The 24,793-nt window shown below is 43.6% G+C and overlaps 1 protein-coding gene across 2 annotated transcripts in view; it reads left to right on the forward strand.

Moving 5' to 3' along the window:
• The window catches only part of LOC104301781 (ephrin type-A receptor 6), a 641,386-nt gene that overhangs the window by 560,306 nt on the left and 56,287 nt on the right, over window positions 1-24,793 (forward strand). For both annotated transcript variants that reach the window (XM_054165754.1, XM_054165755.1), the window contains one exon: window positions 13,663-13,872. In XM_054165754.1, the coding sequence (XP_054021729.1) occupies window positions 13,663-13,872 (210 nt within the window). The remainder of the gene's footprint in view (window positions 1-13,662; window positions 13,873-24,793) is intronic.

Raw genomic sequence — 24,793 nt, forward strand, 5'->3', positions numbered from 1 at the left:
GAATCAGAGAGGGTTTAACCTTAGCAATCCCAATGAAAGCTGTTCAGTGAATATACCAGTTCTTATGTGGTGGGATTTGGAAGGGCCTACAAGAGATTCTGCTTTTCTTAGTATGTAAAGGAAGCACTTGCTACAGTGCAAAGTGTTCTTACTCCCCTTCACACCTAAACCCTAATATCTTAATGACCATTACTTCCCTGCTTTACAGGTAAGGAAATAAAGCACCAAGATGTTATCTGCATAATATTGTGCACAAGTGCATGGCAGAGAATAGAAATGAAATTAGTTCCACTGAGTCCCAGGCCAGCAGCTTACACTCATCCTTCATCTTACTCAGTGATGTATTTTGGTTGCAGTTATGTGACCAAGTCCTCAAGTCAGTCAGTGCATTATTTTCTGCTATTTGTATGAATTAAACAGCAAGCTCAGCTAGATTGTGATGTTCTCACAAAATATCCTGCATACTGGTTGCTAACTTTGAGCTTTTGGGTGAAAAATTTGGAATATGAAAATACTTCAGATATATTCTTAGTGAAAAGCCATCAGCTAATTAAAACCAATTCTGTAAGTTGATGATCATTAATTACAGTGATTGTGCACCACTTGATGCTAAATTTTCCTCAGAAATCCTGCATTCTTTTTGTGTTATATAAAACTCATTTCCAGAAGATGAAAGTTTGTTATCTTTTTCACTCATATAAGGCCTAAGCATGTAAGCTAAGCACCTCATGAGAAATTTGCTGTCAATGAAGTGGTCATTTGACTAGAAATAAGGCACATGTGACTTCAGTTCTGGTAATACTTGCAGTGATTTCTCTGAAAAAGAATGTGAGCTTCCACCTCAGTACTTCCTTAGGGCCTAGAAGCTCCTTTTTCAGTATTACTCCAACAGCTGCTGGGTAGAAATAATCTGTGTGTGGAAAGAAAAAGGCTAATATTTCAGCTTAGGATTTGAGGTACAATTTCCTGTTACCAAGATCACACACAGACCTTGGATGGGACACAGATTTAACCAGGTTGGAAAAGACCTTCGAGATGACCAAGTCCAACCTATCACCCAACACCATCTCATCAAATAAACCTTGGCACTAAGTGCCTCATCCAGTCTCTTCCTAAACACCTCCAGTGATGGTGACTCCACCACCTCCCTGGGCAGCACATCCCAATGGCTAATTACTCTTTCTGGGAAGAACTTTCTCCTCACCTCAAGCTTAAACTTCCTCTGGCACAGCTTGAGACTGTTCTGGTGCTGGTTGCCCGGGAGAAGAGACCAACCCCACCTGGCTACAACCTCCCTTCAGGTAGTTGTAGAGAGCAGTAAGGTCTTCCCTGAGCCTCCTCTTCTCCAGGCTAAGCAACCCCAGCTCCCTCAGCCTCTCCTCCTAGGGCTGTGCTCATTGTCTACATTTCAATCACTTGCCTGTGTCTTGGGAGATCTTAATCATTTATTCTGCAAGCATATGAGGAAAATGATAAATATACAAAGAGCTGAAAGGGCAGCTATCTATATTGACAGGAAGATGTACTTGGTAATTAGATAGGATAGTTGTGGTCAGAGGTATTTGCTCAGGCTTGTTGATACAAGCTATATATGGCCAGAAATGAAAAAAAAGGAAGCATATTAAAAACCAAAAAGGCCTAAAACCCACAAAATATTTTTAACAAACAGTTTGCTACTGCTGTAGGTTTGAGATGTTTGTTCTCTGAGCACGGCCATGACTAAGTAAACCCCACAGGTACCAAACCACCGCTTGATCTTGCAGTCTTTGTACTTTGTAGAGCTCCCAAACAGAGAGGGACCTGGGGGTGATGATTGACACCCGCCTAAACATGAGCCAGCAGTGTGCCCAGGTGGCCAAGAGGGCCAATGGCATCCTGGCCTGCATTAGGAACAGTGTGGCCAGCAGGAGCAGGGAAGTCATTGTGCCCCTGGACTCTGCATTGGTTAGGCCACACCTTGAGTCCTGTGTCCAGTTCTGGGCCCCTCAGTTTAGGAAGGACATCGAGACACTTGAACGTGTCCAGAGAAGGGCAACAAGGCTGGGGAGAGGCCTTGAGCACAGCCCTGTGAGGAGAGGCTGAGGGAGCTGGGGTTGCTTAGCCTGGAGAAGAGAAGGCTCAGGGGTGACCTCATTGCCCTCTACAACTACCTGAAAGGTGGTTGTAGACAGGAGGGGGTTGGTCTCTTCTCCCAGGCAACCAGCACCAGAACAAGGGGACACAGTCTCAAGCTGTGCCAGGGGAGGTTTAGACTCGAGGTGAGGAAAAAATTCTTCACTGAGCGAGTCGTTCGTCATTGGAATGTGCTGCCCAGGGAGGTGGTGGAGTCACTGTCCCTGGAGGTGTTCAAGGGTAGATTGGACGTGGCACTTGGTGCCATGGTCTAGTTGTGAGGTCTGTTGGAACAGGTTGGACTTGATGATCCTTGGGGTCTCTTCCAACCTTAGTTACTGTGATACTGTGATACTGTGACATAAATGCAGTCCTATTTTGCTGTGGGAAGATAGAGATGAGTGCCACATTGCACAGTTCAGAGGGTGCTCAGTATCTGGGTGATACCCAGATCTGAGTCCCAGTTTCACTCTGTTTATCACTATTTTCCACAGACTTGTCCATCAGATGTCTGTAATCATTTCTGCAAGTGTTCTTTGCCCTGCGGTTGGTCCGCTCACCCTATCACATGTTCCTCTGCTCATTCCACTCTCTAAGTAGATGCCACACAGACTTATGAAGCTATCAAGAGTCATCTACTGTTTTCACAGCTCCACTTAAAAAGTCCTTCTGGTATAAAACAGTTTGAATTTAGCATCACATAGTCAGCAACAGGGTGATTAGGCACCTAGGTGGCTTCTGTGCTTGCTGGGGCTGCTACTTATTAGGTTCATTTGCACAGAATGACACCTGAGGAGCTGGCTGTGATCTTCACTCATTCTTCTTGTGCATCATTCAGCATGAGCATGGATTCAAACCACAGGAACACATCTGGAAGAGACTTGGTGGATTTTTGTTTGTGGTTAGCTACATAGAATCGTGTAAAATCCACAAGCAATCTATGACCAGAGTACTTTGCTGTATTTCTGCAGCTGTAGAATACCAGGCTACAGTCAGTGTTTTATTCCTGCTCAATATCCAAGGTGTGCTAACCAAGAGTCAGTGCAGTGAAGCAAGAACCAGGGACACAGCAATATTAATGAGATGAGAACTTGTAGTGCAGCAGGTTCTGTAGTGTAGCAGGCCTGATACTAAAATAATCCATCAGCTGTATCCACTGCAGTACATTTTCTCACCCTTCTTTGTTAGGCAGGGCACGTGCACTCTCTGGGGATGAATGTGGGAGAGAAAGCTCCTCAGGTTTTGCCACATTTCCCTTAAAAGCACCTCAAAGAGATAGATGTTTAGGTTTGAAAGATGCTCCAGTCTTACCCAGTTTTGTGACTCTCTAAGCATAGGAGGAAGCAATTAATTTACCTGCAGTGATCACAGAATCATCCTGCTTTCTTCATTGTTATTACTGGCAATGGTAATGCTCCTCTTGCTACCTTAAAAATTGTGACTGCTGTATACCCTTCCACTTCAGGATATTACAATACTTGTAAAAAAATATTAGATTTATTTACAGTCATGCAGAGTAGGTAAAAACGCTGTAAATTATATTTTGCTCTTCTAAAGAAAGTATTTTCTAAAGTTTCTATTAAAAAAAAATGTATACTGAACTGCCTTAGAGCACTAACTGCAGCAGACTGTACAGCAAATGAAACCCTGGAGCTCAGCACCAAATTTTCCCCCCTCGAGGCCAGTCTAGCAGAGGCTAAGTGTAAAAACGTGTTTAAAACTAAATAAATATATACTAGAAGGAGCAAATGCTGTGATACATTGCTCTGTGATTGCTCTGTAATTGTTATGAAGTTATTCTCAGAGCAGCTCAGGCTCACCCTTCTTTTAACTAGAGCTGGATGCTGTGGCAGACACCTACATTTAATGTGCTTGGAGGAAAACATGAGAAAGACAAATGAAGACTTGCAGCAAGTTCTATGAAACGATGTTGTGGAGTCTGTGTTGTACATCCATCTAACATGGCCTCACTAGACAGAGTCAGCTTTGGGGAAAAGAGACCAGATGGCCTTTGCTGAGTTTAATGGTTCCTATTATTATTTATCTGCATCCAGAGAGGCAACATTAAAGCTCATAACAAATACACCTTCTCCTGCTTTCTCATGCAGCATTCATGTGCTATTTATTGGAGGCATGTTCATTTCCTTGTAGGATGAGTGGTGTTTTGCTTTCAGACGTGACTCTGTAAAGGAGGAAAACAGCACTGGGGACTGTTGATACCAATCAATTTTTCTGAACCAAAACAAAAACCCAAACTGAGCAACTAGCAACTGAGTTTGAATGAATGTGTTACCTTAATAGTGAAATTACACACAGTATATATTTATGCAATTGAAGATTACACTAAGAAGCTGTCACTGATGCTACAGAGCCAACATTAGAATAGAATAGAATAGAATAGAATAGAATAGAATAGAATAGAATAGAATAGAATAGAATAGAATAGAATAGAATAGAATAGAATGGAATGGAATGGAATGGAATGGAATGGAATGGAATAAACCAGGTTGGAAGAGACCTTCAAGATCATCGCATCCAACCCATCAACCAATCCAACACCACCTATTCAGCTAACCCATGGCACCAAGCACCCCATCAAGCAATGTCTTACCCTGCTGAAAGAAGACAGCTACTGCTCTGAGAAGTTAATTTTAAAATGATGGGTATTTTTAATCTTCCTACACAGACACAAGCAATGTAATACAAGCTGTATTGTATTTCAAGCCAAAAGAATTTCGTAGGGAATAGAATAGAATAGAATAGAATAGAATAGAATAGACCAGGTTGGAAGAGACCTTCAAGATCATCGCGTCCAACCTATCAACCAATCTAACACCACCCAAACAACTAACCCATGGCACCAAGCACCCCATCAAGTCTCCTCCTGAACACCTCCAATGATGGTGACTCCACCACCTCCCCAGGCAGCCCATTCCAATAGGCAATCACTCTCTCTGTATACAACTTCTTCCTCACATCCAGCCTAAACCTCCCCTGGCACAGCCTGAGACTGTGTCCTCTTGTTCTGGTACTGGCTGCCTGGGAGAAGAGACCAACCCCCACCCGGCTACAACCTCCCTTCAGGGAGTTGTAGAGAGCAAGAAGGTCTCCCCTGAGCCTCCCCTTCTGCAGGCTAAGCAACCCCAGCTCCCTCAGCCTCTCCTCACAGGGCTGTGCTCCAGACCCCTCCCCAGCTTTGTTGCCCTTCTCTGGACACCTTCCAGCATCTCAACATCTTTCCTAACCTGAGGAGCCCAGAACTGGACACAGGACTCCAGGTGTGGCCTAAGCAGTGCTGAGCACAGGGCACAATGACCTCCCTGCTCCTGCTGGCCACACTGTTCCTGATGCAGGCCAGGATGCCATTGGCCCTCCTGGCTGCCTGGGCACACTGCAGGCTATGCACACTTTTCAGTGTGCTCTTTATCTTTGTGAATATGTGGAGAATATGTAAGAAACCAGGAAATCAGAACAGAGCCAATGTCATCTACACCTTTAAAAAGAAAGGAAGAGAAGCCAGAAATTGCAAGCCAGTCAGCTTAATGTCAACTGCTGTGCCATTTCTGCAACAAATTATCGAGAAAGTATTTATAAGCACCTTAAAGATAACAGCAAGATCAGTGTGAGCCAATCTGGATTTGTCAAGAACAAATTACATTGAACAGTCTGATTCCCTTTTGTAACAGGGCTCAGACATTGTAGGTATGGGAAAAACAGTTAATGTCTTAGATTTTGACTTCAATAAGGCTTTAAAACTCTCTCACATGAGATCCTTAAGAGCAGCTAGAGCAATACAATTTTCATTAAATGTCTGTTGTTGGACACTGCACTGGCAATGTACTGTATAGAAAGAATGGACTCTGGATGGAAGTAGAGTAGTTCTGCAGCCTGTGTTCCCCATATTTTCACACACCCACCCCCAGCCCCCCCCAAGTGGATGTGAGGCAGGCTGTGGATGTAGTCTGCCTGGACTTCAGCAAAGCCTTTGACATCGTCCCCCACAGCAAACTCCTGGCCAAGCTGTCAGCCCCTGGCTTGGCCAGCAACACTCTGAGCTGGATTAGGAACTGGCTGGAGGCTGAGCCCAGAGAGTGGTGGTGAATGGTGCCACAGCCAGCTGGCAGCCAGGCACCAGTGGTGTGCCCCAGGGATCAGTGCTGGGCCCCAGCCTGTTCAATATCTTTATTGATGATCTGGATGAGGGGATTGAGTCCATCATCAGTAAATTTGCAGATGACACCAATCTGGGGGCAGGAGTTGATCTGTTAAGAGGGTAGGAGAGCTCTGCAGAGGGACCTTGCCAGGCTGGACAGATGGACAGAGTCCAAGGGCATGAGACTGGACACATCCAAGTGCCAGGTTCTACACATTGGCCACAACAGCCCCATGCAGTGCTACAGGCTGGGGTCAGAGTGGCTGGAGAGCAGCCAGGCAGAAAGGGACCTGGGGGTACTGGTTGACAATAGGCTGAACATGAGCCAGCAGTGTGCCCAGGTGGCCAAGAAGGCCAATGGCATCCTGGCCTGCATCAGGAACAGTGTGGCCAGCAGGAGCAGGGAAGTCATTGTGCCCTGTGCTCAGCACTGGTTAGGCCATACCTTGAGTCCTGTGTCCAGTTTGGGGCCCTTCAGTTTAGGAAGGAGGTTGAGGTGCTGGAAGGTGTCCAGAGAAGGGCAACAAAGCTGGGGAGGGGTCTGGAGCACAGCCCTGTGAGGAGAGGCTGAGGGAGCTGGGGTTGCTTAGCCTGGAGAGGAGGAGGCTCAGGGGAGACCTTCTTGCTGTCTACAACTCCCTGAAGGGAGGTTGTAGCCAGGTGGGGGTTGGTCTCTTCTCCCAGGCAAGCAGCACCAGAACAAGAGGACACAGTCTCAAGCTGTGCCAGAGGAGGTTTAGGCTGGAGGTGAGGAGAAAGTTCTTCCCAGCAAGAGAGATTGGCCGTTGGAATGTGCTGCCCAGGGAGGTGGTGGAGTCACCATCCCTGGTGGTGTTTAAGAAGAGCCTGGATAAGGCACTTGATGCCAAGGTTTATTTGATTAGATGGTGCTGGGTGATAGGTTGGACTGGATGATCTTGACGGTTTTGTCCAACTTGGTTAATTCTGTTCTTCTATTCTTCTTCTATTAACTTTCTGCATCCTGAGACTGCAACTAAACTTAAAACTATTTCAGTGAGTGCAAAGTTGATCAGAAACACAGGCAGACAGCAGGAGAGAGCTAGAATTTAAAATAATCACTAGAAATTTAAGAAATAATTCAGCACCTACTTAGTTTTAAAAGCTACTTAGAAATAAGTAAAGACGAGAGCGTGATGCTCCACCAAGGATGGAATGATCAGCTAGAGAGGACAGAGAAGCCTGGTTTGAAAGAAGTCTGCTGGAAGAAATTATTCTGGAGGTTGCATTAGGTCTGGGATGTCACATTGCAGTGAAACAATCTAGAAACAGGATTATCCCCTACAAGCTCTGTAAGGTGACTTCTGCTTGGTGAGGCCTCAGAGTACTGTATGCTGTTCAGAACTTAATGCTGCAGGAACTGTATGGAGTAGGTGGGCAGAGTCCACAATAAAATCACAAAGAATGTTTACCAAGTGAGTGACATCTCTGTGCTGAACCATTAAGCCCAAAGAAAAGAGCAAGATAGTTATTTAGGCATAACAAGTAGTTGTGAATAAGAACTGAAATCTGTGCCAGCCCAAGTGCTGTTCTCAAGGAAGGCATCTTATTTAAGAGAGTGTCTTATTTAAGCTGTGATACAGAGTGAGTGGGATAAAAAATACTGACCCTAATGGTCTTTAATTGCAGGTTAGGAATGCAAGTCAGAAATGACACAGGGTGGAAAGGTGATTTGACCCCACCTCAAATCCCTTCCAGCTCTGTGATTCTGACAGCTATATTCCAGTGCACCAAAGTGGGTAGAGACATCTGGTTATTCATAGTATCATAGTATCAGTCAGGGTTGGAAGGGACCACAAGGATCATCTAGTTCCACCCCCCTGCCATGGGCAGGGACACCCCAAGCTAGATCAGGCTGGCCAGAGCCAGAGTATTCCAGGACATCCCTCTCTTACTGATGTAGCTGAGGAAGGAAAACAGGATCACAAGTTGAAAGGCTACAGCTGCTATTCTGTCCAGATTTGAGAGAGGCCATTTCATCCTAAAATGAGTTTGGAATAGCTTAATCTTGGAAAAAATGTATTTAATAATAAAAAAAAAGGTATTTTTAATGGCTGAAGAGGCACTTGTATTTTTGTGTAAGATCACTCAGTAGCATTTAAAATGAACTAAAGTCATTTCAGGGGGTTATGTATTCCATTTAATGAAATTAGGTACTACTAATTGTATGGGACCCTGTTAACAGTTGATTAAAGAAATTGGCAATTGACCTTATCCAGTACAAGAACCTGAATGCATGACTTATACTTGTAAATACCAAACTGCAGCTTGAATATTGGAAGATTTATCCTGGTAAAGTTCTATCATTTACTTTGCCTGTTAGAATAGGAACAATAAATACACAGCAAAAACTGTATCTATATACTGACCAGTAGGAGCCATTGGTGGTAGCTATGATCTAAGTTAGACATAGACACAGCATTTTCAATGCTATTTTCTATCTGAAATCATATCTAAATCACCTCCAGTAAAATATTTAGACCTGTGGGAAATCCTATGCTCTTCTCAGAATATAAGGGCATAAAAGTGCTCTGACTTACGTGGGAGATGACAAACTGCATTTCAGAATAGGGAAAAGTCCAGAAGCAATACAGAAAAAAATCAGTGACCATGACTCCAAAAGTTTACTCAGTACTAATAGAGAAAATGCCTTCTGTGAAAAAAGATTCCATGGACTTGTGGGAAAGCACTGAATTAGTGCCTGCTGCAGCTGGAAACTAGAGCGTGAAAAGGAAGGAGAGAAAATTAGGTTATCATCCTTCCTCCCCTACAGTAACTGACCCTCTTCACCAGCTATTGTCAGTGATATTGAAAAGTCTGCAACAGAAGATCTCATGTACATAAGGCTTTCAAAATGAATGAACAAAGAAATGCTTATTTTGGGGCACTTCCAAGGCTACATGAATGCAATGGTGACCACTCAGATGTTGCCTCTATCCTCTACTGCTGAGAAAAGTTTATTTGGCAAAGCCATTAAAGCCTGATTAAAATTTGATGGAATTATAGGATAAATGTGGTTAAGTCCACTGCAGTCTGAATAGCTGCCAGTATTGATTAACACTCCAGTGGCAATCCTATCAAAAGCATATTTCAAATCTAAGTCATGGGAATCAGAATAAAGCTCTGGATAATAACAGCCATATCATTCAGATGAGGGTTTTCTGTCCCTAAATGACAAGTGAATGAAACAGGATAATGAGTTGGTCTGACTCACAGGTGTACCTGGGGATTTACAAATGCTGAAAGCACAAGGCCAGATTCATACTTGGTTGAATTCTCCAAGTGTCAAATACGGCCCATAGGTTCTGTCCTGAGCAGCCTAAATCAGGCAAATATTTTGATACACTGGAAAATAACTGGCTGGAGGCTGAGCCCAGAGAGTGGTGGTGAATGGTGCCACAGCCAGCTGGCATCCAGGCAACAGTGGTGTGCCCCAGGGATCAGTGCTGGGCCCCATCCTCTTCAACATCTTTATTGATGATCTGGATGAGGGCATTGAGTCCATCATCAGTAAATTTGCTGACGACACCAAGCTGGGGGCAGGAGTTGATCTGCTGGAGGGTAGAGAGGCTCTGCAGAGGGACCTCGACAGGCTGGGCAGATGGGCAGAGTCCAAGGGCAGGAGATTGAACACATCCAAGTGCCAGGTTCTGCACATTGGCCACAACAACCCCATGCAGAGCTACAGGCTGGTGTCAGAGTGGCTGGAGAGCAGCCAGGCAGAGAGGGACCTGGGGGTGCTGGTCGATGGTAGACCGAACATGAGCCTGCAGTGTGCCCAGGCAGCCAAGAGGGCCAATGGCATCCTGGCCTGCATCAGGAACAGTGCAGCCAGCAGGAGCAGGGAGGTCATTCTGCCCCTGTACACTGCACTGGTTAGGCTGCATCTTGAGTCCTGTGTCCAGTTCTGGGCCCCTCAGTTTAGGAAGGAGGTTGACTTGCTGGAACGAGTCCAGAGAAGGGCAACGAAGTTGGTGAGGGGTTTGGAACACAGCCCTGTGAGGAGAGGCTGAGGGAGCTGGGGTTGCTTAGCCTGGAGAGAAGGAGACTCAGGGGTGACCTTCTTGCTCTCTACAACTACCTGAAGGGAGGTTGTAGACAGATGGATCTTGGTTTCTTCTCCCAGGCAGCCAGCACCAGAACAAGAGGACACAGTCTCAGCCTGCGCCAGGGGAGGTTCAGGCTGGATGTTAGGAAGAAGTTCTACACAGAGAGAGTGATTGCCCATTGGAATGGGCTGCCTGGGGAGGTGGTGGAGTCGCCATCATTGGAGGTGTTCAGGAGGAGACTTGATGGGGTGCTTGGTGCCATGGGTTAGTTGTTTAGGTGGTGTTGGATTGGTTGATAGGTTGGACACGATGATCTCGAAGGTCTCTTCCAACCTGGTTTGTTCTATGTATGCATTCTATGTATTCTATAAAAGTTTATAGATTTTAAGGCAGTACAACAGGCATGGAAAGTGATTACAGAGAGATCTGGGAGAAGATTGTTAACACTGACAGGAAGAGTTGCAGTTGGCAATGAAAAGATATAAAACCAAGCATGAGAAGGGACAGAGGAGAATATAGGCAGAAGAGGATGCACAGAAATACACAATGGAAGAGGGAGAACAGAATAAAATTGCAACTGGTATGTTAGAAAGTCTGTCATCTCTTTAAATGTGGAAGTTTTTGTTCCAAGGCAGATGCCCAAAGAAATTTGAAAGAAGGAGGGAGAGGATGGCAAAAACATTGAGACTGTTTTCAGCTCAGCCATTTCCACTATACCGGCAAGGCAAACACTGAGGTTTGGAAAGAGCAGAAAAAGGCTCTGGTTTATGAAAAACCAGTCAAGCATGGTCTAGATCTTAAAGAGCACAGTCTGGAAAAGGCAGGAATGAATGCTTGTCATTTAAGGGGACAAAAGGTTAAGGAAGGTTTTGCAGGTGACTCTGGAGTTTGTTGAAAGAATGGAGCTGTTCATGACAATGAGGAGGAGGTAAGATCTAGAGGTTTAGGGGCTTGCTTTTGTTTAGTGCTTTGTGGTGGGGGCAGGAGGGACTTGGTTGGCTGTTTTGCAAAAGCAAGTCATAGGTGCTTTGTTCCAAATCCTAAATCTACAGCTAACACAGTGAAATAAAATAAATAAAATAGAAGATATGTTGGGTAGAGTTCACATCCTTCCTTTATTGGAAGAATCTTGAAGTACTTAAGAATATTCTCTCTTGTCTCTCTTTGCTTAATGGCTAGATGGGATGTTTTGGGCTTTGAGAAGTTCCCCTTGTGGTAGGGGCCTGTGACAGGGAATGGGGGTTGCTACAGGTGTGGCAATTACTCTGAGAGATCTGTCTGCACTTTTGTATGGGCAATTTAGAGTCAAAAATGTTCCAGAGCACTGACACAAGGGGAAGAAGAGCTTGCGGTGATAGGACCAGGGACAATGGTTTTAAACTGGAACAGGGTAGTTTTAAGTTGGACATAAGGAGAAAGTTCTTTACAATGAGGGTGGTAAAATACTGGAGCAGGTTGCCCAGGGCTGTGGTTGGGGCCCCATTCCTGGAGACATTCAAGATCAGACTTGATGTGGACCTGGGCAGCCTATCTGTTTGGAGGTGTCCCTGCTCACTGCAGGGGAGTCAGACAAGATCACCTTTGAGAATGTTGTTCAACCCAATCAAATCTGTGAATCTGTGGAGGTTTACTGAACTTGCCCCCTACAAATATCATGCTTAAATGATTGAGCTACACAATAGGAATACCCTGAATGCTTATCAGAAAAACTGCTACTTGTCTGTAGCTCAGTGCCGAGGGCGTCACAAGAAAATAGGGAACGTTAACTTGCTTGCAGAGAAGCTGTCTTGTTAGGCTGTTCTTGTACAAGGAGAGGCTGAGGGAGCTGGGCTTGCTTAGCCTGGAGAAGAGGAGACTCAGGAGTGACCTTATTACTCTCTACAACTACCTGAAGGGAGGTTGTAGACAGCTGGATGTTGGTCTCTTCTCCCAGGCAGCCAGTACCAGGACAAGAGGTCACAGTCTCAGGCTGCGCCAGGGGAGGTTCAGGCTGGATGTTAGGAAAAAGTTCTATACAGAGAGAGTGATTGCCCATTGGAATGGGCTGCCCGGGGAGGTGGTGGAGTCATCATCATTGGAGGTGTTCAGGAGGAGACTTGATGGGGTGCTTGGTGCCATGGGTTAGTTGTTTAGGTGGTGTTGGATTGGTTGATGGGTTGGACGTGATGATCTTGAAGATCTCTTCCAACCTGGTTTATTCTATGTATTCTATGTATTGTTACCATAAAAGCCTGGCTCACTGAATAATCCACGAAAAGCTAAACATCTGCCAGCTGAGGTCACCAAAAAATACTGCTGTAAGCAGGGCACTGTAAATGGTAGCTAGAGTGGACCTAAACCAGGCAAAGAAACAATAAGCAGATTTCTGTATGGATACTCGCTTGGTCCCCAGTGCCACATAATTCAGGAGCCTTCTAATGTAGCAGGCATAGAACTGTTAACTTCAGTGTTGTAAGTGGGAAATTAAGGCCCACCAAGACTGACCAAGTGGCTGGGCATGGTTAATGACATAAGTATTATTTACATGTTCAGCTCCAATAGATTTCAGCAGGAGTTAAGCTGCTTAACGCATTCACAGGTCTGAGCTTAATGGGCTTAGTCAGCCAGGAAGACTTTGGAAAAGCTACATGACCCCTGAATTGCAACCTGAATCTGTTTTCTAATCTAGTGTTCAGAGATTGTGTAGCAGTAAGTGCAGAACAGATAGAAGGTAAAGCCCCACATTTTTTCCAGGTTTGTTTTATTTTTCAAACAAACAAGCCCTCCAAAAAAAGCAAAAGGCAAGGTAACATCAGTACCTCACGCAGACAATCGAGGCAGAGGCAAAAGGGGAACAGGAAGTTGTTTCCTGAGGCCATGGAGTAAGAGATGAAGAGACAATTTTCCTGTGCATTGTCATTCTTGTATTTAAAAAGAGTGTATGGGGAAAGAGTTCTTCATATCCGAGGGTAAAAGATATTAACTGCTGTTAGTAAAAAGACTGTGGACTACATGAAAATATGTAACAAAAGGGGGATAAACTTCCCAATGAGAAATGGGATAGCTTGAACTGCTGACCAACTTAAATACATGAAAAATAAGCTTGGTCAGGTTGGTTGGATGGGATAGAATAGAATAGAATAGAATAGAATAGAATAGAATAGAATAGAATAGAATAGAATAGACCAGGTTGGAAGAGACCTTTGAGCTCATCGAGTCCAACCTATCACCCAGCACTATCTAACCAACTGCAAATACTACAGATGTATTTAAATATACACTGTTACCTACATTAATGTGAAAATGATGAAAAGCAGCTACATTCTTTGATCCTGCATCTTTACTTTGCAGAAGCACGATGGCCACTTCACAGTCATCCAGCTGGTTGGCATGCTGCGGGGGATTGCATCTGGCATGAAGTACCTCTCAGACATGGGCTATGTACACCGTGACTTGGCAGCCCGCAATATCTTAGTCAACAGTAACCTCATGTGTAAAGTCTCTGATTTTGGTTTGTCACGAGTGCTGGAGGATGATCCTGAAGCTGCTTACACAACAAGCGTAAGTTTATCTTACCTAACTTGAACAGCTGGTTGCCTTGTGCCTCTTCTATTCCAGATTCAGATTTGCCTATGCCATAGGAATAGTAGCTTGAACTGGTTTTGTTCCATTCTCAATCCCTGTGCTTTAGTAGCACTGTGAATATGTTTAAGGGCAGTTGGTTTGGGTTTTGGCTGTGTGTGGTGGTGAGAGAAAGTTCAGTTCTCCCACACACACAAAGAAACCACGGCTAACTCAGTCGGAGAAGCGGAAATGGATAAGAGCTGTATTTGCAAGCAGGATGAGATGCAGTGAGTATGTACACAATATACAGTATTTACAATATATATAGAAATATACAGCAAAGAATGTAACACAGCAAATCTTTCCCTTCTCCAGTGGGGAGGAAGGTCCCCCCAACTGTGCCCCCTTCCCCCTTGCCTCCCTTAGAGAGAGAAAAGGTAATTGTTAAGGAGGAAATTCTGTTAGCTCAAAGCATATGCAAGAATTAGTTGCTTATCTGTTAGTCGAAGGTCAGCACCCACCAGCAGGGACAGAAAACAGCTGTTGCTCAGAGAGACTGAAACAGACAGGCTGAAAAAGACAGACTGAGATTCAAAGGGAACTAAAGCTAAACATTTATAGTTGCATTCTACCAATCTACCAATAAAATTCGTTTAGACTTATCTTTGTTTTCAATTTTTATACCCAAGCATTCAGCCAGAGTGTTCCAGTAACTGTCCCTTTCTTAAAGGCTCAGCCTGAAACTGTCACACTGTGTAAGGGAAGTGTAACAAACCCAGGCAAAAGAGGTTTTAAGCAAATGTGTAAGCATAAATGTGAGATATTTTACATTCTTGTTTGGGCTTTGCTGCTTGGGTTTGGGATTTTTCCACATAATTTCTGCTGCTTCTAACTTGTGCTCATTTACAGATATATGGAGTTTTTTAAGAGGGGAATGGGAAAGGAGAGAATCTGACCAACTCCACTGTTGTAAACATGGTGTCAGGCCTTATATTCAAAAATCACAGTTTATTTCACTTAAACTTACCTTCCAACAGGATATGTAGGACCTTTCTCTCAAGGTTTAGATCTCATTTCATTAATGCTTAAATTCCTTATGTGATGAAATGATATGTGATAACATATAGTGGAATGGGGTTGGCATGGGTGTTTGGTATGGGGGGGGGTGTTCAACTAAAGTGAAAAATGCTTGAACATGGAGAAGCTTGTTCAAATTTGACTGAGAAGCAAAACACAAATTGCAGTATGAAGGAAGGAGGAGGAGTGTGTTGATGCTAATAATATTACAAGTTCAGATACAGCATTTTTGCACCATTACAAAATGTTCAGTTACATTCCTGTTATGATTACTACCACAACATTAAGAATCTTAGCTAATTATAAGCTGATTTCAAGTAATTTTCATTCCTACTGCTGCAACTAAAATTATCTCAGAGCCAGAGTGCATTCTCATTAGTATTCTCACAAAATGCACAGAATTTGTATTTCCCATGAAAGGGCACAGTGACAGAATTTTAATTGAGATAATAAATTGGCATTAAATTTATTTTGACCTACTTCAACCTTCTTTGCTATTTCACTTTAAAAAGTGATGTATGGCCAAGGTGAGGCACTCATCTAATTTAACTGTTTTGTAAGCATTCTGCTCTTGAATTCTAGGTAGCTATTGTAATGGGATTACAGATCTTTTATACCTCTATTTGTGTATTTATTTCTAGTTTAAATCAGAAACAGGGGTAGTCTGATAAATTAACTGTAAATTCCCCTGCTTGGAACAAGGTTGATATGGAACTGACTAGAGCAAAGCCAGTTCCTTTGCAAAGTTCTCTATCAGTATTAATACACAAGGTGGTGGGGTGTGTGGCATCATGGTTTTTCACCTTACAGGGGAAATTTTCCTCATTTAGTTCTCATAACCTCTTTTGCTTCACACTGCTTCTTAGAATGAGGCTTGAAAGGAAAAATAAAGATTATTGCCGCATAACAAGGGATTGCACGTTGGCTGAGCCTTGCTAATTGTCCCTGTGAGTGTGCTCAGCTGGTAGCAAATGCTCCCAGTGACAAGCAACTTACATTACATTGCTCAACATGGATCATGGACTAATCAGCTCAGCTGGTGGAAGGCACTGGAAATTACCAAGCAATCTCTCCCAGTTAGGCTCAGGAAAAATACCAAATAATAATTTGAGGCTTTCAGCTATTGTTTATTCTGTGAGTTGCTACTGGGTACCAACACTGCACAACTGTATTTTCAGAGCAGTTAATGCCTGCCTTTTTCACCATAGCTAGAACTGTTTTTAATCAGGAAGTGTGATGTTGTTAGGACAAGGAACGTTTCGTGGCAATGTATGTGTGTTGAAGGACTTTCTTGAAACACAGGACAAACTTTGATGAAATGCTCACTATTTTTCTATTAGTTCACCTAACTGGTTAACATGAGAGTCTGTGAGGCAGCAGTTACAGGTGGAATGCCCCAGAGCCATTGCTTCAGTCACAGAATCACAGAATGGGGGTTGGAAGGGACCTCTAGAGATCATCTAGTCCAATGCACCATGCTAGAGCAGGTTCACCTACAGCAGGCTGCACAGGAATATGTCCAGGTGGGCTTCGAAATTACTCCAGAGATGGAGAATCCACCACCTCTCTGGGCAACCTGTTCCAGTGCTCTCCCACTCTCAGAGTTAAGAAGTTCCTCCTCATGTTCAGATGGAACTTCCTATGTTCAAGTTTGTGCCCATTACCTCTTGTCCTGACACTGGGCACCACTGAAAGAAGACTGGCCACATCCTCCTGACACCCACACTTGAAGTATTTATAAGTCTTCTCTAGGCTAAAAAGCCCCAAGTCTCTCAGCCTTAGAGATGCTCTAATCCTCTAATCATCTTCATAGCCTTGCTGTACTTTCTTGAGCAGTTACCTGTCCTTCTCTAACTGGGGGGGCAATTAAACATCTCCTAGGTTTCATCCACATGCTGTACTAGAAAATGATGCTGAGCAGGTATCAATAGTATGTTGAGCAGAATATTACAAGTAAGAATGGGACATCAGAGAGGCTGATGGCCAGTGACAGGACCCCATATATGCCAGGAATTTAATCTACTTCAACCATGAACTCCTCGAAGATCAAAAAGCTTTGAAACTCAGGTGGGGAAATGCTATGTGTCATTATAATGTGAACTAGAAACTTTGAACATAGGAAGAATTCAATGCAGAAATTGAAAAGCATTTTAAATCACTTGTTCCTTCAGCTCCAGCTCTTTCCGTCCTTGAAAGTGGGTCTTCAAATCCAGAATATTTCAATGACTGTGCCTGAGTCTGCCCTACTCTCTTTTGCCTCCAGTCCTTGGGAAATGTCCTTCTCTCATCCCTGAGGGTAGATTGACTGCTGCAGTCCCTGTTCTATGTTGCAGTCATTCTGTAAGATCTGGTGATTGCCAAGTTTTCTGAGAGTTGCTCTTTCCTGCCATATGCTCCATCCTCAGGGTATTCCTCCCCTTGAGTAGCTCCAGCAGATGTTCTCCATAAGAATGCTCTGCAGGGAGTCAAATAGCCCTGTCATTTTTTTAAAGGAACACAGCACAATTGTGAACAAGATGGAGTTGGCAGGGGAGAAGGAAATGTTTGTCACAGTTGTTAAAAGGGTTAAAAAAATGTTTGTTATAGCCTTATTGTATGCAGGAATTTGCTGTGTTGCCAAATGTCAAACCACAGTATTGTGGTCATGCTATCGGAACTAAGAAGAGCTTGATAAGGATGTTGTGTAACTAGGATTCAGTAAAGACTTCCACACTTCCAGCAGTCTTTCATGGTAACAGTGAGTAGGACCTCACACTGGAGGTCATGTCCTCTTGGAGCTTTCGCTGACCATTGCGATGTCATTGACCTTCTTTCTCATCCTGAACACTTTCCCAACAGCAGGACATGTGTATTACTAGAAGTTTTTATGGCATCTATTTAGTTCCATACTGTGCTTTTGCCATATGAAGGTTAAGCCCTCAGTGCTCTTACAAAGGATTTCATGCTCTTAGAATTCATGTTTCTTTTCCACAGAGATTTTTCCTGATAACAGCACAGTACCTGCAGCTACGAGAAATCCTTAGGGTGAGTCTGCATATTGAACAGTGGTATTTTTAGGTTCATATCTCCCAGTACAGCACTGACAGTGCTCAGAGGAAACTGTGATTATTTTTTGTCTTAGTCCTGATGTCACAAATAAGACAGGTCAAATGAGATGTTTGCTTTGGAAATAAGAGCAACAAGACAACGACAACCTAAGCCAAGAAATTAGATTTAGTGATTTTTTTATCTGTGATGCTGTGGTCAATATTTTATTAATGTATTCCCAGACATAAAAATGTAAATTGATGCAAAAGACAAGCTGGTAAAATGGGTTGCCTGCTCTCAAATGTTAGCCAACAGGCCCTCATACCTTGGTAACTTACCACATCTGCTCAGCCTCGAGTCAAACAATCATGTTCTGCTTTGTCTTCTTGTTATTTAATAGATGTATCTTTCTTTAGAATAGATTTAGAATAGATCTTGTGTCCTTCATGCTGACACATCTTCCCATATGCAGGTCAAAACTTAGGAATGAAAATCTAGGACAGGCAATAGTAGTCATAGGGGAATATTTGAAAAGGAAGCCACCTAGGAAGTTTCTGTGTGGTGTGCTCATGCTGAAACACGAGTTAGGAGACTATATGCAACTGAACAGTGGTGGAAAGCTTGACAAATGCCCCAAACCAACACATCTCAGATCATTACATCTCCCAGGAATTTCAGACTGTGACAATACTGTTTGGAGTGCTATTGAATGTTGAAGACACACCTCAGAAATCATCTTTCTGATTTCCGTGAAGGCTTCATTCTTGTCCTCCAACCTATTGACTCAAAGGATATAAATAAGTTGTTGATAAGACAACCGATAGGAAATAAGAGATTCTGTTTGCTGGTGGGAATCACAAAACTTGCAAGATATAATTTTAGAATAGGAAGGAGCTTGGAACATCCAACAGCCAATCTCTGTGTTTCAGATTGGTCAGGAAAAGATCAGGTAAATTTTGGGGTAACTGGGTAGCATGGGCCTTTGCCATGAAGACAGAATCTTCATTTTCAGTAGTGGTTTCCAAGGTAACAGCTGCTTATAAAAAGACATCCAGGCTCTTGCATCACTGCTTTCAGATACACTATGTTATATGATATAGATTCATTTAGGTCAAAACAGATTGGTGATTCATGTGTATTTCAAAAGGAACCACTGTCTACCTGTAGCAAAATGTGTACACATATGTGGTCATATATGTAATCTTTGTCTTGTCTCTCCCATCACATATGCTCTATAGCCAAGCATCAGATGCAGCATGCTTGCTGAGACAGTGCTTTGTAAGATAACAGAGTATCTGGAAGTGAGGGAAAAGGAAAAGGATGGTTACTTCCATTATTCTTACCACTTAGTTAAGAGGCAAATATCTATCCCCTGTGGCTACAATGTTAAATGTGTGCCACTCATGACCTGACTCACACATTTTTAGGACAAGCACCGACACTTGCAGAAATCTTTTCACTAAAGGTGGTATGCTTCCAGGGTTGCTGTGTGAGATTAGAATAGTTTGCCAAATTAGAGGTACAGAACTCAATGGGACCATGAAGGAGAATGAGTTGTCTTGATAAGGCAATCAGCATCATCTTGCTTCAGTGCTGGTAGCTGCTACCTATCTCCAGACACTGCTAATCCCTGTTCTTAGCTGGGTGTCAGCCTGATGAGTGCAATGGGTTGCTTTTAACTACAATATACTAGTAGGAATAACTCCAGTAGGGCTCAGGTACGAACAGAAAAAGTAAATATTTTTAAGTAGTTAATTCCTCAGTGTATGAGCAAGAAGTCAAGAAGGAAGTTAGTAAGAACTACGCTAATGTGCTCAGCCTGCGCTAGCGAATGGGAGAGGCAGGAGCTAGTTTTAAACTGTGGTGCAATTTGGTCAAGTAGTGGTGAGGTGAATGACCTCCATGTAACTGATCGGCTTCAGCTGGATACATTCCCCACTTTCTCCACCCCCAATGGGGTTGGAGGCCCTGCAGGTGTGCCCTTCAAGCCTCTGTCTTCTGTTGTGTTGGCCTAGGCAAAGATAAAATGTGCTTAGGTTATGCTCAAGGACAAATAGTCAGCGGGTAAAGGAGTAGCCAAAGGAAGGAACGTCTTAAAAGAAAAAGTCTGCCTTCTGGGTTCTAACTGTGAGATGTGATGACTTTTAATAAATAGTTGTATGTTTAAAAGATGCAGAAACCCCAAGCTTACTCATCCAGTGTAGGACATGGTGTTTGCTATTTATTTGGCTTGTTTGTAGTAGCCCTTTGCCATGGGTTGAGTTAAATCTGCTGATGTGTATTCAATACCATGCTGCCATCATGCAGCTTCAGAATGAAAAGTGCTGGCTGCAGCCAGGTATCATGGGGGCTCAAAGTTCAGTAACATGAGAGGCTTCCTGTTCCATTTGCTGCTTCTGGTTTCCATTTTTGAGATGTCTTTTCCTCTGTGCTGGCTGCTGCATGCTTGGGTGGAGCGAACTATTTCACTGCTGGCTTCTGCTGCTACTTCTGTCTTTGCTAAGGTAATTGTACAGCATACAATCTCAGTAAACTCCTTTTCTCAAGCCAGAGGGGTTTTTGTATTACTTTCCCTCCTGCCTGTGTGTGGGGCTGGGGCTTGCCTGTTACAGCAGGCTTTGTTAACCCAGGACACCCTTCAAGATGAAAATCTGTCTTCAACAAAATTGAAGTATTTTAATACATCCATGCTTTAAAACTCTCTGTCCAGCTTCTATCAGCTGTGATCTCAAGTTCATTTAAGAGTTTTTCTGTTTTAATTAACCCTCCTGAAAGTTAGTAATAGAAATGTTAACAGAATATAACACAGTCCACAACCAGCCTGGCCAAAGGAGCTCTTGCAGGGGCTCAGGGAAAAAGGAGAGTTTAGCACCTTTGGAAAGAGGGGCAAGCAACTCAAGAAGAATACAGAGATTAGGTAGGTCATGCAGAGAGAACATCAGAAAGGCAAAAACCCAGCTCTAATTTAACCTGGCCTCTGCTGTGAGGGATTACCAAAAAAAAAAGGGGTTTTACAACTACATTAACAAAAAGCCAAAGAACAACGTCCACCCTTTACTAGATGCAGGGGGGAACATTACTATCAAGGATGAGGAAAAGGCTGAGGTATTTAATGCCTTCTTTTTCTCAGTCTTTAATAGCCATACCCATTATCCTCAGGGTATTAAGCCTCCTGGTAGGGATGGAGAGCAGCATCCACTCCCCATAATCCAGGAGGAAGTAGATAATGACCTGTTATGCCACCTGGACACTACAGGGTGTCTATATGGCTAAATGAGATTCACACATGACTGCTGAGGGAGCTGGCAGAGGAGCTTGTCAAGCCACTCTCCATCACACATCTGCAGTCCTGGTTAACAGGGCAGGTGCCAGACAATTGGAAGCTTGCTGACATGACACCCAGTACAAAAAGGGTCAAAAGCAGGATCCAGGGATCTCCAGGCCTGTCAGCCTGATCTCAGTACCATGGAAGAGTATGGACCAGTTCATCTTGAGTGCACTCACACGGCAAGTGCAGGACAATGGTGGGATCAGGCCCAGCCAGCATGGACTCATGAATGGCAGGTCCTGCTTGACCAACCTGACCTCTTTCTGTGGCCAGGTGACCCACCTAGTGGATGAAGGAAAGGCTGTGGACATTGTCTACCTGGACTATAGTAAAGCCTTTGACACCATCTCCCACAAGATTCTCCTCAAGAAATTTGTGACCCATGGCATGGACAGGTGGACTCTTGGCTGGATTAAGTTTGCAAATGACACTAAATTGAGCAGGAGTGGTGATGTACTCAGGGGCAGGAAGGCACTGTAGAGAGATATGGACAAGTTAGATCAGTGGGATGAGATTTAACAAGATCAAGTTCTGGGTCCTGTGCTTTGGTCACAACAACCTCAAGGAATGCTACAGGCTTGGGGAAGAGCAGCTGGAAAGCAGCCCAGTGGCCAGTGAAACGTGAACAGGTGTGGTCCCCAGGTGGCCAAGAAGGGCAACGGCATCCTGGCCTGTATCAAAACCAGTGTGTCCAGCAGGAGTATGGAAGGGGTTGTACCCCCTGCACTCTGCCCTGATGGGGCCATAGCATTGAATTCATTTCTGGACTCCACAGTATAGGAAAGACATTGAGGTGCCGGAACATGTCCAGAGAAGAGCAACAAGACCGGCAAGGGGGTTGAATTGCATGTCACACAAGGAACAGCTGAGGGAGCTGGGGTTGCTTAGTCTGGAGAAGAGAAGGCTAAGGAGATTTTATGGCTTTCTACAACTACCTGAAAGGAGGTTGTAGTGAGGCTAGTGCTGGTGTCTTCTCCCAAGAAACTAGCAATAGAACTAGAGGAAATGTGCTTAAGTAGTGCCAGGAGAGGTCTAGATTGGATATTAAGAAACATTTCTTTGCTGAATGAGTGGTGAGGCTTTGGCACAGGCTGCCAGGAGAAGTAGTGGAGTCACCATCCCTGGAGATGTGGTGCTTCAGGATATAGTTTAGTGGTCATGGTAGTTGGGTTATGGTTGGACTCAATGATCTTATAGATCTCTTTCAACGTTAATGATTCTGTGATTCTAAGAAAAGCAAACCCTTAGGAGGAAAGCCCAAGGAAAAAAGAATGAACCACAAATAGGAAATTACATTCTCACTCTATGTTTTGTCTTACTTTCTACTTCTGTAATTACTCTCTTCCTCACTCAGGTTTGGGTTGGGATTTTTTGTTTGTTGTGTTTTCTATCACAACTTTGTCCAACTTTGTTAAACAGTTGCCATTGGGTTCTAAGAACAAATGAAAAAAGGCATGAGAAGTTTTATTTAGATGTACAGGGAGTCCAAAGGAGTTGAATTCAGATAGGTTTCTAAACTGTGTTTGAATTTAATTGTAAAACTTAATAGCATAGCACTCTCATCCCTGCTTTTCCACACTCGGTTAGGAGCTCCAAATGTTGTATTTGGCAGAGAAACACAGTTGGAGATTTTTCATTTCACTTTTCCATGCTCAAACATCTCCAAATTGCTTACAGCGTAGGCTTGAGAAGGAACTACTTACAGATCTAAAGTGTCAGTGATGCAGAGTGTTGCATCTAGGAGACAAGTGATAAATCTGTTTCTGACATTTAATAGTGATTGCATTGATTATTTTTGGTCTAATATCATCTGAATACGGTAAACATTTTGGTATAGGGGCTGTCTACCTCCTTCAGTGCACGTATTCCTTAGATGTATCCGGTGGAGAGGCATGCTTTGTTAGAAAATGCCTGTTTGTGGGGTCTTGTGTAGCACTTTGGACTGTGGTATCTTTCACAGATGTCTTTCAAGTATTCCACAGACTCTCAGTGGTTCATAGAACCCAGGCTGAAAAGTTGCTCAGTGTTGGGGTATTTTCTGTTGATGCACTGCATATGTATTTTTGCTGAACTCATGGTAGCTGCTGCAGAAAGGAGAGAGACAGGAATTACGAAAGATATCCCAGGTTATGAGAGGTGTCCCAACAATCAGAGCAGATCTGCCTAGCTCTGACTGTGCATACCATTAAACTCAGCTGCTATTCCAGAGGATTAGCAGGAAAGTGTACCTGCATCCTGCAGAGACATCAAAATACTGGAGGAAATTCACATCAGTGAGTTTCTTATCTAGATTAAAAACGAGGACCAAATGATCACTGGGAACATGCTATGCTGAATAATAAGCAGCCTGGGTTAGACATTTGCATTCCTGTTTCATAAAGTACAAAAACAAAGATACTTTTGGCACAGTTACATGGTGAGAAATTAAAAAGTATTTTAAACATGGCAAATAGTGTTAGCACAAAATGTGTAATTAACCATGCAGCAGGTCACTACAGAAACATTTTGAGCCAAGGTTTCAACAAGTTGGGGCTTTTGTTTGCTTGCTGGAGATTTGGTTTTTTTAGTCAATATTCTTAGGGAGAAATGATACCCAGTTACCCCAGTGTCTCGGTCTGAAGGTTGGGAAGGAGATGCTGTTCTCTTTTGAACATTCTCCTGAGTGAAATTAAGACACAAACAAGGTCATGATGAGACTATTTATTAAAGAGAGAGAGAATAAACAAACAGAGAAAGGAAGAAAAGGGAGAGAGAAGGAAAGGGAAAAAGGAGAAAGAGAGAGCAGAAGAAATAGTTACCACCCCATGGTCTTTCTTTGGTGGTGGTGATGACAGCAAAGATGTCCTGGGCTGCTGCTTCCAGCCTGAGATGTCCCAAGTGATATTCCCCCCATAAATTCAGGGCTTTTATATTGTTCCTGGTTCGTTCATTGCAGCTCCACCTGGCCCACACCCTAGTCACATATGCACATGTGACCACCAGGTCTCAGTGGGCAGAGCTGACACATCAGGTTGTCACTATGAACTTATCTTTGTTGCACATTTCAGGGGGTCTTTACACCACAGCCCGGGACAGTAGCTGTCTTATGAGGCAAGCCATCCAGGATGTGCTTGTCTTTGTTGAGGCATTCCTCAGTTCTTAATGGAATCATCACCACCCCAGGTGATTCACATGTTCAAGACAGGGCTCTCTCACACAGCCAAAAGCAATTTTAAAGAGATGAAACCTCTTATTGTGTCCTAGGGAAGAAAGCAAGAAGGAAAGGAAGAACATAAATGTAAAAGAGAGAAGCTTCCACACCCTCCTGATATGACACACACAGGTGACATGACTACTGCCACAGGTTATGGGATTAGAGCACCTTGGGTTGGATTCCACAACTCTTGCTTCAAATAGTAAGAGTAGCTCTAACCCCTAAAGCAGCCCATGGATGTACAAGAGATCTGTGAAAATCTATTCTAAGAGACATACCCTGTCCTATGCAGA

This window comes from Dryobates pubescens, chromosome 12 (genome assembly GCF_014839835.1).
Source record: "Dryobates pubescens isolate bDryPub1 chromosome 12, bDryPub1.pri, whole genome shotgun sequence".
In the NCBI taxonomy this organism is placed as follows: domain Eukaryota; kingdom Metazoa; phylum Chordata; class Aves; order Piciformes; family Picidae; genus Dryobates; species Dryobates pubescens.